The following is a 17268-nucleotide window of genomic DNA, read 5'->3' on the forward strand; positions in this document are numbered from 1 at the left end:
GAGCTGTTACCTTTTATAGGATCGTTCCTTTGTAAAAAATCTGAGTAAAATATATTGTTTGGTAAGCTGTATCCTGACATCTACTTTTGTCAAAACTTACTTTTGTTGGGCAGTTGCTCTATGGGCAGAACAGCATTGTCTTGGCAGTCCCCATAATGAAGCGCTTTATGGTTTGGCGCTAAACGCCAGTACCAGAACCGATCTGAAACAGGGAGAAACACATTGCACTAAACAACATGTTTTCTTATCATGTGTTATATTTTTCTGGGAATAAATCATTTATTCTCATGGTCTTAAATTCAGAGGCATTTTAACACTGCATTCTGGAATTGCATTCAATATAATAATAGAAACAAAGTCTTGAAACTTCTTCATCTAAATAGGTCGTGTTATTAGTGAAATACCTCTACAGTGCCATAAATATGTTTTGGGTATTTTAATGAATTGGGAATTTTTGGTTCCAAGTTGGGTACTTTTAATAACATACGCTGCAGACCAAGCACCAAAATTAACACTCGGAGCAGATCAGAATAATTGGAGGGAAAAGACAATCACCAGGGTTAAAAATTTAAAAAGAAATAATGTTTGATTCCTCAGACATGACTAATCAGCAGTCTAAGTAAACTTAGGCTCAGTATTATTCGTTACACTGCTATACTGAGTCTAACAAAACCTAGTAGAAGGTCGCGTCAGCTAACCTTTTGGATTGACCAAATCGTGAAAGTTAACATTTGCACATACCATTTGAACCTTTACCTCGAAAACACGAATGATTCCGAATGCTATTTTCTGCATGATCGCTTCCGAGTGATACACATGGAAGACGCCATTATTCAAAACAATGAGTAAAACAGTCACTGAAAATAGCGTTTTTGTCAATATTCCAGGATGTCATCTTGCGGAAACATAAGCTAATGTCCATATAACCATGTTACCATGTCATCAGAAACCCATAAGCGAATCTACTGCAGGTCAAATATTTATGTTTTATGCGGATTTTCGTTTGTTGAGAGATCAGTGTCACCGACCAGGGAAAAATAATTCAAAAACCATTTTGTAAGTCCCGTCGAACCCTAAAAAGTAGCCGTTGTCTGATTGGTTAACTCTGTTCGGCAGTCTCGCGTTTGATTGGACAGTCATAGGTCGCTCAAAGTTAGCTGACACGACCTTCTACTAGGGTTTGTTAGCCTCAGTATAGCAGTGTAACGAATAATAAGTTTACTTAGACTGGACAAATAAGTAAATGTTAATCTGTCCCACCTTTCTTCTGGTTGCTCTTGGCGTACTTGGTAAAAATGGCCCCATCTACCATGTGGTTGTACCGTTGCTGCTTAATCAAGTCCATAATCTCAGGCTTGATAATCTCCCTCAACTCTCTGAAAAGGACAACTTTATTATAGAAATATGATTTCTTGATTTAGAAACCCACATAAATATCCTCTTTCAATTCTCAGGGATGCAACCAGATTTATACAAATTTCAGAGAAGGGCCAACACCTTTCTGAACAAGAGTCAATATGTTTTATGATTTTTAACAAGTTTACAAAGAAAGCAATCAGAATATTTGACTTTGACCATAGGCATCTCAGGATATTGCAACGATTAATACTGATTATTTTTTTTGTTCAAGATACAAGTCACAACTCATGATTGAAATAGTAATTACTAAAGTGTAATTTTTGTTTGAATTACACCTTGCACTAGTGCGGCAACTCAACTTTATTTGGATGAAATTTAGTACACTGACTTGCTCAAGTAATGCTCAAAGTAAATATTCTTTTGAAAATGTGGGAAGTCTGCAGACATATTGACGAGGTCTACACGTTCAACTCACAGGATGGGTTCTGACATACAGAGGTCTTCATGTTCAACTCACAGGATGGGTTCTGACAACGAGGTTTACATGTTCAACTCACAGGATGGGTTCTGACAACAACTCACAGGATGAGGGCTTACATGTTCAGGTGGGTTACATGTTCAACTCACAGGATGGGTTCTGACATACAGAGGTCTACACGCTCAACTCACAGGATGGGTTCTGACACATGAGGTTTACAGGATGGGTTCTTGACAACAAGGTCTACACATTCAACTCACAGGATGGGTTCTGACAACGAGGTCTACATGTTCAACTCACAGGATGGGTTCAGACATACAGAGGTCTACATGTTCAACTCACAGGATGGGTTCTGACATACAGAGGTCTACACGATAAACTCACAGGATGGGTTCTGACACATGAGGTTTACACGTTCAACTCACAGGATGGGTTCTGACAACGAGGTTTACACGATCAACTCACAGGATGGGTTCTGACAAACAGGTCTACACGTTCAACTCACAGGATGGGTTCTGACAACGAGGTTTACATGTTCAACTCACAGGATGGGTTCTGACAAAGAGGTTTACATGTTCAACTCACAGGATGGGTTCTGACAACGTTGTCTACATGTTCAACTCACAGGATGGGTTTGGCCTGGGACTCCCACTCCTCCTTACTCTGCCTCTCCAGCTCCCAGATCTTGATGATCTCCGAGTAAGTCAGCTGATTGAGGCGGGTTCGAAGTGAATCAAAATTAGATGGGTGGATCTCCAAAGCTCGCGTTATCTGCTCTTTAACAACACCAAGCACCTGTGGGAGAAAGGTAGATCATTTTCATTACAAGTTTGCTGTTTTTGCCACAGTCAGCAGTCATCCTGAAATATCGTGGCTTGAACATGTTTGAGTCTGGACCACACAAACCAGTGACTGACACTACCAGTGAGTGAGTGAGTGAGTTTGGTTTTATGCCGCTTTTTCAATATTCCAGCAATATCACGGCAGAGGACACCAGAAATGGGCTTTACACATTGTACCCATGTTGGGAATCGAACCCTGGTCTTCAGCGTGACAAGAGCAAACGCTTTTACCACTTGGTTATCCCATTATTCAACTGACACTACGACCACTGGTATATGGCATTGGGTTACAATGAAATGCAATAAAAAGAGTAGACAAAAAGTACAACCAAATCCAAGTTAAATGCCTCTTACAACATGTAATACAGTGTAAAAAGCTTATCTTAGAAATACCAATCAATGATACCGTAAATTTTACAATAAACTGCATATTCGAGCATACTTGTCCTATCTCACACTTGAACAAAATCCATGCAATCCGGGACAAATGATGACACAAAATCAGCCCACACTCCGCTTACTCTTACATAGTACCAGGAGGCCTACTCTAACTGAAATCCTCACTCAGGCTAAAGTAAAGAATGTTGGGTGAGTGAGTCAAGTCTTGGGCCGCACTGAACAATATTCCAGTTATATGGCGGCAGTCTGTAAATAATCGACTCTGGACCAGACAATCCAGTGATCAACAGCATGAGCATCGATCTGCTCAATTGGGAACTGATGACGTGTCAACCAAGTCAGCAAGCCTGACCACCCGATCCCGTTAGTCGCTTCTTACGACAAGCATGGGTTACTGAAGGCACATTCTAACCCGGACCTTCACAGGTTAGGGTCAAGTCTTGAGTAATGACGTCCATACCTTCTGGAAGTCGTCCGACGTGGCTTTCATTTCTCGCCATGTTTTATTCAGCAGTTGTATACACACACAGTAGAACTCCTCAAACGGCTTGTCGTGGCAGAAAAACATGGGGTAAAATGTCTGACCTTCTTCTGTCGCTGGAGGGTAAAAATATATTGATAAAATATTTTGTGTTTGAATAATAGTATTTTCAATTTCATTGAAGTCTTTCTGCATATAACAGTGTACATCTACCTTCATATTTTTTTGTCAAAGTTCAGAAAAAAAATTCAGAACATGAGGTGAAGTGAAATTGGGTTTATCTTCGCACTTCAGAATATTTCGCTCATATGATGACATGCATGTGTGTGTATGTGTGGCTGCTTGTACTAGCCCAGACTGAAGCTGGTTTTATAGTGCTAGCTCACTGAGATACCATGCCGCAGTTAAGACACAATATACTGACTCTGAGCCGACCAGTTCTTGTTTTAATCATTAATGCCGAAGGCCAGGTAGGGACCAACAAGTACCATATTTTAACGTCCAGGGCTCGATTTAAGATATGTTAACCTACTTGCACCAGGTGCAACCTAAGATAAAAACCTAGTTGCACCAGCCAAATTACAGTTGCACTGCTTTTATTGCAATATGTACTGTAAGAAATATGCTATTGAATTGTTTAGAAGTTTTATTCAGAGTTTACCCACTCAAAAATGAGTTGCACCTGGTGCAAGATAGACTAATAACTAGATTGCACTTAGTGATATTGGGCTGCACCAGTACTAGTAACAAATCACTAAATCGAGCCCTGGCGTCTTTTGGTATGATACGTCTGGGGATCAAACCCACAACCTTCTGTTCTCCTGGCGGACGCTCTAATTTCAGAACATGATCATAATATTTCTGGTAGGATATGTTTTACCCCAGCCAAAATTCAAAATCCCACCAATTTAGCATTCTTGGTAATTTAGAAGTAAATTCAATTAGGTATTACTAAAACTATTGAACAGAATTAGCACCAGTTATGGAAATAATATAACATAACACTTACGCTGTTCACCAATTTTGAGAATATCACACAGTATTTCTGTGAGCATGATGCTGGCTCTTACAAATGGACAGTCATGCTCATCTGCACGACTTGAGTTCTCCAGCACCACCTAGGATTTAAAAAGAAGATAGTCAAAGGGAGGTAACTCTAAACAGGCAGTTTATCATCAAATATTCATATCTTCAAGTAAAGTTCAAGTTTGGTCTTTGGGTAATTGTTTCATCATCAACTGCTTACTCACAGTACCAAGACCCTGTTTTCTTTAAAAGAAATAAGCACTTTGTAAAAACCTATAAATGAGCTATAAATAATGTCATGGGACAGTAGCTCACCGCATCACAGCAATGTAAGTTGTCAACAAAGAGAGCTACTGAACAGCTGTCAGCATCAATATTAAAATATTCTCAGAGAACATATGAAAAACTAACAAAAGTTGCACCCCCAATAGTATTGCAGTGGTAAGGGGAGTTCATCACATGTCATATATTACTAACGAGTGAGTGAGTGAGTTTAGTATTATGCCACACTCGGTAATATTCCAGCTATATGGTGGCGGTCTGTAAATAATCAAGTCTGGACCAGACAATCCAGTAATCAACAGCATAAGCAATTGGGATATAATGACACGTGTCAACCAAGTCAGCGAGCCTGACCTGGTATCCCGTTAGTCGCCTCTTACAACAAGCATGGGTTACTGAAGATTAATTCTATGATCCCGTTAGTCGCCTCTTACGACAAGCATGGGTTACTGAAGATCAATTCTATGATCCCGTTAGTCGCCTCTTACAACAAGCATGGGTTACTGAAGATTAATTCTATGATCCCGTTAGTCGCCTCTTACAACAAGCATGGGTTACTGAAGATCAATTCTATGACCCCTTTAATCGCCTCTTACAACAAGCATGGGTTACTGAAGATCAATTCTACGATCCCGTTAGTCGCCTCTTACAAGCATGGGTTACTGAAGATCAATTCTATGATCCCGTTAGTCGCCTCTTACAACAAGCATGGGTTACTGAAGATCAATTCTACGATCCCGTTAGTCGCCTCTTACAAGCATGGGTTACTCAAGATCAATTCTACGATCCCGTTAGTCGCCTCTTACAACAAGCTTGGGTTACTGAAGATCAATTCTATGATCCCGTTAGTCGCCTCTTACAACAAGCATGGCTTACTGAAGATCAATTCTACGATCCCGTTAGTCGCCTCTTACAACAAGCATGGGTTACTGAAGATCAATTCTATGATCCCGTTAGTCGCCTCTTACAACAAGCATGGGTTACTGAAGATCAATTCTACAATCCCGTTAGTCGCCTCTAATAACAAGCATGGGTTACTGAAGATCAATTCTCACCTGGATCTTCACGGGTTATTGCGAGCGAATCCGTGCATAATTGTTTAGTGAGTGAGTGAGTTGGGTATTTAGGGCACTTTTAGCAATATTCCAGCAACATCCTAGTGGTGACACGGGGAGTTTGGCATGACAGTCATGTAATCTTTATGATAAAATTGATATTTTATACTTATCCTGACTCATGCTATATGGGTTATCTCCTTTCTCCTTTCAATACTTAAATGGAAACTTGAATCCCTTTCAGTTCCCTGAAGCAAACATACAATCACTCACCATTGAATTGCCTCCCTTTTCCTGCCACAGTGTACCTACGTGACTCAAGCCATGCTCTCATCACTCTCACCTTCATCGCCCAAGCAGACGGATTGTGGCTTTATATACTTTTGTATTTAGGCCTTTAAACCAAATTATGCCGTGACTCAAGCCATGCTCTCATCACTCTCACCAAATTTCGCCCACACTAAGGCTTGCAGGAAGCCCGTAGTTCTGAGAGTGGGGACGATTGGGAGAGCTTTAATTCAGGATAAGTATAAAATATCCATTTTATCCGAAAAATTACACATTTTTCCTTATCCTGACTCATGCTACATTGCTTATGGAATACGCCGGAATAGGTGATGGGTCAGCCACCTTCGGGATTCACTGCGATTGTTCTGATCACATCAATGTTCGATCATATACCCCTGCGAACTCTTTTTGCAGCTTGAACTGCGTCAGTCTTTCCTGATGATCATAGGGGGACCACCTTCTCTTATGTCCGTAAAAGAAGTAAATCACATAAATTTTGTGGATTTAAGATAAACCAGTACGCCTCGATGTCTAGTTATCTTGAACGACCCATATGTTAAGGTAAGGACTATTACCAAAACTGGAATCGTGACTCAACATGTTAAGGTAAGGACTGTTACCGAAACTGGAATCGTGACTCAACATGTTAAGGTAAGGACTGTTACCGAAACTGGAATCGTGACTCAACATGTTAAGGTAAGGACTGTTACCGAAACTGGAATCGTGACTCAACATGTTAAGGTAAGGACTGTTACCCAAACTGAGCCTAAATCACTCATGCGCAGACTAGACTCTCTGCTGGTGACAATGGGACAGTTGCCTGGCGTCAACGAGTCTGCGTGACAAGGGTGAGGTTATCATCATCTAGCTGGTATCAAGAGTTGTTGTGCTACTACAAGGAGCCCGAACTGATGGATAATAGATACATCTTCCGAAGATAGTGATTGGCGAACACTGTGTCCGAGTTACAAAAGTAGCCTTCCATCATAGTCGATAAAGAGCAATTCCCATGCAGGGCGAGTGTCGAGGCTAGCTCTCCAACTTCATGTGGGTTGGAGGCTCTAGGCGGATCTAACCCTGCTGCTTTGTAGGCTCGTAAGATGACAGCTCTGATCCAAAAAGAGATGGTTGTTCGGCAGACTTCAATAGTTGTGGCGGGTGATAGTGGAACAAAGAGACGCTTAAATTTCCTCCTTCTTGTAACAGTCCGTTTTTAAAGCTCTGACTGGGCATATGGACAAGCCCTCTGTATCTTCTTGTCTGAGGACTGATGACAATGCTGGTACGTGAAATTGACGATCTGGTTGACCAGGAAGTAGAGGTTAGCCATAAAGTCCCATCTTAGTCCGAGGGAGACTGCAGCATGTTCTCTGGTGTCAAATCTAGTTTGTCCAAAGTCAAGCGCATATATTTCTGACATCCTAGCTGCTGTAGCTGTAGCGAGGAGGAATAATGTCTTCCGAGTTAACAGCTCAAAAGTTGTGTCTCTCAATGGTTCATGGTCGTTACTGGTGAGATGTTGCAGCACTATGCGAGTTGTACGAGGTCTGGAAACCAAGTTCTCGCTGGCCAGTAGGGCATGACCAAATCAGTTGCAGGACTCTGGTCTGGGCGATCTTGTGTAGTACCAGAGGTAGTAGTATCGATGGTGGAAATGCATAAGTATTTAGTCCTTCCCATGATATGGCTAGACCGTTGAATGCCTAAGCTTGTGGATCTGGTACTTCTGAGACGAACGTTGCAATTTGATGATATCACAAACAGATCTATGAGAGGATGACCTTGATCTCTTGTTAGTGTTAACAGTTGGAGTGCTTCCGGATGTAACATCCACTTTATTTATTATAGGATATTTATACAGCACACACATCCACGCAACTAGTACATGCTCAAGGCGCTGGTATTTTTTTTCCCCTCAATCATTGGATGTCAATCTCAACGGCACATCATATTATCAATCTCAACTCCCTGGGAATCATACAACTCTTGCAGCCACTAGGCACACCGAGTTAGGGTGATTTACCATCCCACTCTGTGGGAGATGGTTGGACTGGTCTGGCCAATGCATCGGCTAGTATGTTGACTGAGCCGGGAATGTGTCTGGTCTTGATTCACAAGTTGACAGTCTACGAGTTTGTACAGGCGAAAAGTCAGATCTAGAAGAGGTGCTGATCTTGTGGTGCCTTGGAGAATTATATAAATTGCCACTGTTGCGTTGTCCGTCCGATCATGAGGAACTTGTTCCTTAGATACTGAGCCCAATGTTCTACTGCCATGAACTCTAGTTGATTTATGTGTAGTGACTGACTGACTGAGTTTAGTTTTATGCCGCTTTTAGCAATATTCCAGCAATATCACGGTGGGGGACACCAGAAATGGGCTTAACACATTGTGCCCATGTGGGGAATCGAACCCGGGTCTTCGGCGTGACAAGCCAACGCTTTAACCACTAGGCTACCCCACCGCCCCGATTTATGTGTAGTGATTACCGGGTACTCCTCTGCGGCCCATGTCCCTGCTGCGACTTCTTTGTCTAGATGTGCTCCCCATCCTTGTAGTGAGGCTTCTACGTATAGATGTAGATCGTATGCCGGCTCTTGGAAATAAGTTCCTCCGCAGACTTCAGTCTGTTTGTCCACCAAAACAGATGTTTCTTTGAGGGGACATGGTATAGGGATCTTGAGATCCTGACTCAGAGATGCCAACCCTGATTTAGCCCATTTAGTATTTTGGCCAAAAACTGATGCAAAAATTAGTATTAACCTGTCCAAAGAATTTTCATATTTAATACAGAATATATAGATATTCTAAGAATTTGTTATTAACATTGTACTCACCTAAATCAGTAGTAAGTATCCACATATTGCTTGATACTGAATAAAATGTGGTTGAAATTTATTGTGTATTGTACATATGCTATTGATAATTATTTCAATGGGTTTTTAAAAAAATTTGTATATTTTTACTGTTATCGTAGTCGCGTATTTTGTGTTGTTTTTTCATAACCAATACGATAAAATGGTATGAGTTGGCATCTCTGCTGACTGTTAGATAAGATTTGAGGAACCTCTGGAAGGGTCGGAGTTGCAATCTGCCTCCGCTCGTAAGAGCTTGAGCAGAAGTCATCAGTCCTAGCAATTACTGCCAAGATTTGATTGGTAGAGATGGACTTGAGAGCGAGTGGAAGACAGGCTTGAATTTTCTGCTATTGGTCTTCTGAGACTGTTATACAGTTTCCCGCTATGAGGAATCTGATTCCCAGAAATTTGAGGTCCTGCAAGAGGATTCTAATTCCGACTTTATGAGGTTTACAAACCAGCCTAACTGTGTTAGCAGCTGAATCGTGAAGTTCAACCGTTGTCTGAGTAGATCTGCAACTTGATGAGCCTGTATCATCTAGGTAGAAGGCTGCATATCCCTCGTAAATGTAGATCGATATGTCACCATGGCTTGGTTACACATGTAAATAGTCACAGGGCCAAGGAAATTCCAAAGGGGAGCACCCTCCATTTCTTTCTTCTTGTGCGCTTCCCATCCTTGGAGATAGGCATCAGTGATGACAATAGCCTTGTCGAGGATGGCAATATGCAGCGATGATGCACCATTCTTCCCCTTATGTTCCCAAACAATCTGTGTTCGATCAGAGCATGACATCGATGCCTACTCTATTTATAGCAAGACTGGTTCCAATGTAGCGTCGAAGTGAAAAAGTTAAAAAATTAGACATAATTTACGCAGATTGTTTCATCGTTAATATAATATACAGCCTAAATAAACCATTCACGGCATAATTTGGTTTAAAGGACTAAATATAAGAGAATATAAAGCCATAAAAGGGACCCTGAAGTGACAGAGTGATGAGAGTTTGGCTTGAGTCATGTGGGTACCCTGTGGCAGGAAAAGGGAGGCAACTCGACGGTGAGTGATTGTACATTCGCTTCAGGGAACTGAAAGGTATTCAAGTTTCCAAGTGTCAAAAGGACATGGGAGATAAGCAATAAAGCATAAGTCAGGAGAAGGAAAAATAAATGCTTTATCCACTTGGCTATCCCACCCCCCCAAACTGTTTATTAAATTGGGGTCAATAACGGAGACATATGGGTCACCTTGACATAATTTTCTCCATGGTTCCGGGCAAAGTACAGCATCACATCCAGTGCGAGAAGCCCAGGAGGTGTCTTGGTGAAATCTTCCACAGGTGTGCTCTGATTCTGTCAAAAATAACAAAAGTTACGTTTTCAGGGATTCAGTTTGTCTAATGTAGAAGGTATCTGAGGACAAGCAGAGTAACAGGCTTTTAAACTTTTCCCACATTCTCAAAGCCAAAGAAGTATTTTTTATATTTAATTATCAATTAATATGAAAGCAAACGTTCGGAACAAATGTCAATATTTATACTCATTATGATTATGGTTGATATTAGTATCCTTACATAGAATCCCAGCTTCCTGTAGTCCTTGGCTGAGCTTGGTGATTTCCTGACTGTGTTGATGTTGGGATCACCGTCCACATCAAATGCGATTCTCCGCAATTCTTCAATATCCCGCAACACAGTCTGTGAACACATGACATGGTACCAGTTGTATTATAACAGAGGCAAAACAAGATTATGTCAGCAAGGTAAGGGGCCGTTCATAACTTACGGCTAGGAGGGGGTGGGGGGTGGAGGGTTGGTGGGTGATGATGACTTTCATGGAAAAGCATGTACAATGTGAATGGCCACCCTAAAATGTATGTACAAAATATGTGATCCCCCTTGCATGTCATGTACAAAATCAATGACCCCCTCCCCCTTCCCGTAATTTATAATATTTTTTTATTATTTTTGTGTACAAAATTGGTGACCCCCCTACCTCTCCAGAACAAAATGGGTGACCCCCCTTAAAGTCATCAACCCCCCACCCCCGAGCCATAAATTATGAACGGTCCATAAGATGAAATGGGGTCTAACGTTACATTCAACATTCGCAACACTTACATAGAGATAAGCATGCACACATGTGAGTGTGTGTGGGTGTGGGTGTGGCCAGCTTTATAGTGCTAACTCACTGAAATATCATGCCTCAGTTTAAGAGGCAGATGACTCATTAAAAAGACATTCTTGAACGTGATGTGTACAAACATGAAGTGTACAAACATGTGGGTGTTTCAGAGGGACCTGAACACTATTTATTAAACTATACTTCATAACATTGGAAAGTCTATCAACTATAAATAATTTCCATGCACGACATTTTGGAACTCCATTTTCATGAAACTTGACTGAAATCAAAATAGGCATATGCTGATTTTGAAATGGTGTAAACTAAACATACATACTGAACTAAACGTTTGACAGATATCCAATGGTTATGTGGAACTCAACCAGCGTGCGAAATAGCCACTGGCCCGCTAGCCCGTGGCTAGTAAAACTCCAGTCGGGCTGGTAAATCTCCACAGTCACTGGCCTGACTGACAAATGAATTTTCATGAATTCAGACATGTGTTTTCTTTTTGTAATCTTTGGCTTAGTTTCTACATTCTGTAAGCATAACTATCCCGACTGGCTAGCAAAATTTAGAAACTATTTCGCACACTGAACTTAACCATGCTACGGGACTGGTAACTGACTAAGTGGGCACCTAAAGATTCACTTAAAATTTGGGGAGGGAAGGGGGGTTGGGGGGTGCTAGGAGAATATGATAACACCAGTCACTGCAACATATGACCAGAACTTAAAGATGGTAATATTGCTATCTATCTGCTACACACCATTCATCAATTCCTTTTTGAGTCAATCTTTTCCTAACAGGATGTCAAGTCTTCAACAAATGCTCAAACAACCTGTGTCTTCATATATTCTAAGCTTCATTTACTACATGATCTGGCAGGTTTACCTGTACTCAAACAGGGATTGTCTGTTTGCTTGTTGTTTAAAACTGCACTCAGCAATATTCCAGCTATATGACTATGGTCTGTAAATAATCAAGTTTTGACCAGACAATCCAGTGATCATCAGCATGAGTCAACCAAGTCAGCGAGCCTGACCACCCGATCCCATTAGTGGCGTCATAAGACAAGCATGGTTGCTGAAGACCAATTCTAACCTGGATCTTCATTGGTAGAATCAAACAGGGATTGACCTGGGTCTCTATGTTTGACTCCGAGGGATTCTAAGTAACAAATCTAAGGTCCCCAAGGCATGTACATAGGGGTTTAGGCTGGCAGTTTGTTGCAAACCTTAATGAAATGTATCACACGATATCATTTCACTGCACATGCTCAGAACAGGAAGTTGTCTCACCTGGTCATGTGCATTGGCAGGGGTCTTCTTGCGATCTTCATGGAGATTGAGCAACAGGACTTGCAGGACGTACAGTTGATGGGCCATCTCATTCCCCACCTGTTGAGTTCCGCGTATCACATGCTGCAAGTAACACAAAGTCTTTCAAAAGTTTAATTAAGGTTATGGTTAGATCACATGGGTTCAACAGGTGAGACATGCAGCATTGTATCAGTCGCATAAGAGACAATGAAGAGTGAGTTTAGTTTTACGCCACACTCAGCAATATTCCAGATATATGGCGGCAGTCTGTAAATAATCGAGTCTTGACCAGACAATCCAGTGATCAACAGCATGAGCATCGATCTGTGCAATTTGGAACCGATGACATGTGTCAACCAAGTCAGCAAGCCTGACCACCCGTTCCGTTAGTCGCCTCTTACGACAAGCATGGGTTACTGAAGGCCAATATTCTAACCCGGACCTTCACGTGTACAAGAAACAAGAACATGAAAACATGATCTATGGCATCCTTGGAAATAATAGCCTTGACCAGACTATCCAGTGATTGACATCATCCGCATTCATCCATGCATATAGATACAATGACCACTTAATCCCCTTTTTTACGAGTTTTACGCCATGCATAAGTTACTAATGACAACAGAGTTTGTAAATCAGAACAACCAAGTTTCCACATCAGCTGTCTTGAATTTCTGACATAAAAGGACAATATCAATGGATAGATTTATAGTAAAGGTCCGTACATCTAGATCTGAATAGAACTATAATAAAATCCCAACCGTTTTCACAATTATTTCAAAACCAGGTTTTGATTAGGGAACATTATTTTTCTCCCTTTGACTGAGACCACATAAATGACAGCGAGAAGCTCAGTAAGATACCTACACTCAGGATGATGTTTCTCATGCTCTTGGAATGTAATTGATCTGCTATTTTCTGAAAAGGATATAGGGAACATTTATTAGATAACAATATCAAACACCATGTACTTACGAACACGCTAAGTGTCTGCCTCCACATATTTGCATTGATGCTCTAGTACACAGAGTATGACTGACTGACTGACTGAGTTTGGTTTTTACGCCGCTTTTAGCAATATTCCAGCAACATCACAGCGGGGCACACCATAAAATGGGCTTCATACAATGACACATTGTGCCCATGTGGGGATTCGAACCCGGGTCTTCAGCGTGAAGAGCCAACGCTTTAACCATTAGGCTACGCCACCACCCTACACTGAGTATGAATGCACAATGCCATTTAGTAAGTCATCAAATGTAACATATGAGTGAGTGAGTGAGTGAGTATGGTTTTACGCCACTTTTAGCAATATTCCAGCAATATCATGGCGGGGGACACCACAAATGGGCTTCACACATTGTGCCCATGTGGGGAATCGAACCCGGGTCTTCAGCGTGACGAGCGAACGCTTTAACCACTAGGCTACCCCACCGCCCCTGTAACATATGATATATTTGGGATGACACTTTCTCAGTAAAGTACTGTTTTAGTACTTTGGGGGGTTGAGTCCCATTCCGGAATTAACCACATTCTCAGGCCAGCACATAAAGTACCCAACGGACATTACATATACTCTAAAATGTCCAGATAAAATTGTGTAATGCTAATAATTTGAGCAAAGGAAACAAACAATTTTCCTATTCTTTTATGCTTGTATCAGTTTGATGATTCACAGAGGATGTTTGTAGAGATTATAGTATGTAATATGCTGGCCCCTTTTAGGATCACTTGTTTATCCCTTACCCTCCGTTTCTCGGCATCAGCTCTCATGAAAAGTGCATTGATTAAAGCTATGGCATTCTTTTGAATCTCCGGGTTAGCTTGGCTGGAAAAGGTCTGAGTAGTCACTGCCGTTGATCCCCGTCGTTCTTGTGGTCGCCCACTCATAACACTCTCTTGACTAGTGTATCGACTAAAACATATAAGCACATGAAATTTATCTCCCCAACCTGAAGCAACATATGAAATATCTCTTGAACTTTACTTAGACTTGTTGGTTGGGCGTAATGTTAATATTGACAATACTTCCTTTACAATATTTTCACAAAAAAGTAAAACATGATGAAGAAATTCTTGATGCAAATTACTACAAATTAAAGCCAGGAAGCAGACATGTACATGTGAAACAACAAAAGTGATAAGATAACAAAGTGTTTTCACTTCTAAAGATAATTCAAAGAGATAATTTTACAGTCTGAATTTGTTTAATCCAATTGCACTTACATGTAGATGACTGACTGACTGACTGACTGAGTTTGGTTTTACGCCGATTTTAGCAATATTCCAGCAACATCACGGCGGGGGACACCAGAAATGGGCTTCACACAATGTGCCCATGTGGGGATTCGAACCCGGGTTCTTGGCGTGACGAGCCAACGCTTTAACCATTAGGCTACCCCACCGCCCAATAAATATAATACATGCAAAGTCATGGCATTAAGCTACTGACCTCTGCAGGTGAGGAATTATGTTGACAGGGGTAACCACCTGCTCAACCACAGCCTGCTTACCCGTGCTGAAATAGATGACAAGAAGACACTGGTTATATCATTATGACTAACAATAAAGTAACATGATCACATGACCATGATGGCAGGAAGTCAGTGATATCAATCCTCTTCAGGAACAGAGCTAGAGATAATGTGTTGGGTCATAGAGTTAAGTACTCGCTTCTGTTCATCTCAATTGGGTATTCTTATTTTCCTTTGAGTAACCAAACAAATTGTACCCACCTCACTCAAACTCAATTGGGTATTTTGCCATTTTCCATTAATTTTAAAAACATAATCAAGTTTAAATGTTAGTGTTTATTATTCATATTTGATCTGTAATATGAGAAACGATAAGAAAGACTGCAAGTTGCCAGGTTCATGTCCTGCAATAGAACCTTTCAGTTATTTTATCTATCCACCGGTACGCAAGCTAAGATTTGACATTTTTGTGTGTACGCTTATAAGATCACATTTATGGAGTATTAACAAAACTTCAAGCATACTTGTACGCAATAGACTTTATAGGAATTGAGTTTTCACATAAATATTTGCGAATTTACGCAGATACGCAGCTTATCTGTACCTCTGTAATACGCTACTTTTAGCAATATTCCAGCAATATCATGGCAGGGGACACCAGAAATGGGCTTCCCACATTGAGCTCATGTTGGGATCGAACCTGGGTCTTCAGCATGACAAGCGACCATCTTAGCCACTAGGCTACCGCACCGGACAATATTATAGCTACAGAGGCTTCTAAAACTCATTTTAACTTACAGCTAATAGTTTTGAGAATTGACTACAACTCAAAAGAAAATCACTGATCTGATGATCATATTCAGATAATATTTCTTCAAAGTTATTTAGACCATACCAATTACAATGTCATTTTTTTAAATGGACAAGTCAATTTCTCTTTGCAAAACAAACAAAAGTCTAAGTTATGCCTCCCTCAAATTGGAATTGCATGTAAATCATATTGTTTCAGTTGAAACATTCATCTAAACAACGGACATTTTTCTTCCTCAAGCATCTTGGAGTACTAACAAGTGAGTGAGTGAGTTATTATTTAACGTTACATCGGCAATCTTTCAGCCATATCGTATGAGAACATACGTGACATTGAAATGGAAGATATGTATATTATAAAACCTGTCGACAAAGGACAGTAAAACAACTAGAATATCACAATTACAACTAAAACTAGTGTGGAAAGTTAAAACTGATAGCACTATTTGGACAAAACAATATAAAAACAGGCTATAGATTGCCAACAACTGAAGGTAGATCACCATACTAGGGTCCATGGGGACTTACAGTACCTTTGCTACCTGCATGGACCCTAGCTGGATTTACACCACCCTTTCAGCTGTTGGTGGGAGTACTAACAAAGAAAATGAGTGGAGTAAGAAAATACACTACCTGAAATCATGGTGTTTTTGCAGCTATTTATCATGATCATGCCAAGCTGAAACCTTAGTGATAATGTCAAAACAATGTATATTTACAACAAACAAATAAAACATTTCACACATGCGTGTTGCCAAGGTAACTAGACTGACCTGTGAAGGACGACAGACTCCAGGATCTCAAGCGCTGACTGCAGACATTGTTTGTCGAGGGTAGCAGTGCTGGAACAGTTGACGCACTCCGCTACCTGGACACAGATTGTTGCGTTAGAGACATATCCATGCACACTCTGTTTAAGGGACTGTTCATAATTCATGGTAAGGGAGGTCATGATGATTTTTATGGTGAAGCATGTACTAATGTGAATGATCCCCTCCCTGCAGGTCATGCATGTCAATGACCCCTGCATGTCATACAAAATCAATGACCCCATGCAGGTCATGTACAAAATCAATGACCCCCTGCAGGTCATGTACAAAATCAATGACCTCCTGCAGGTCATGTACAAAATCAATGACCCCCTGCATGTCATGTACAAAATCAATGACCCCCTGCATGTCATGTACAAAATCAATGACCCCCTGCATGTCATGTACAAAATGACCCCCCTGCAGGTCATGTACAAAATCAATGACCCCCATGTCATGTACAAAATCAATGACCCCCTCCCCTTCCCATAATTTTTAAGCATAATTCTTTTAATAGTGTGTATGTACAAACGCTTCCCCTCCCCCACCTAGTACATGTGTACAAAATTCATGACACCCCCTGCCTCCCCAGAACAAAATGGGTGACTCCCCTCTTAAAATCATCATCACCCAGTGTTTGCCCTAGGCATAAAAATTTAGG

General features: G+C 40.9%; 1 protein-coding gene across 1 annotated transcript in view; it reads right to left on the bottom strand.

The window, feature by feature from the left end:
* Positions 1-17268, bottom strand: part of LOC124283478 (engulfment and cell motility protein 1-like) — a 42038-nt gene that overhangs the window by 14338 nt on the left and 10432 nt on the right. The window contains 12 exon segments of the mRNA XM_046719542.1: positions 101-202; positions 1261-1376; positions 2463-2632; positions 3539-3675; positions 4569-4677; positions 10317-10421; positions 10643-10765; positions 12494-12616; positions 13382-13432; positions 14261-14429; positions 14967-15032; positions 16572-16666. Coding sequence (XP_046575498.1) covers positions 101-202; positions 1261-1376; positions 2463-2632; positions 3539-3675; positions 4569-4677; positions 10317-10421; positions 10643-10765; positions 12494-12616; positions 13382-13432; positions 14261-14429; positions 14967-15032; positions 16572-16666 — 1366 coding nt within the window.

Source organism: Haliotis rubra, unplaced genomic scaffold (genome assembly GCF_003918875.1).
Source record: "Haliotis rubra isolate DU_JTF1 unplaced genomic scaffold, ASM391887v1 Scf317, whole genome shotgun sequence".
Lineage (NCBI taxonomy): Eukaryota > Metazoa > Mollusca > Gastropoda > Lepetellida > Haliotidae > Haliotis > Haliotis rubra.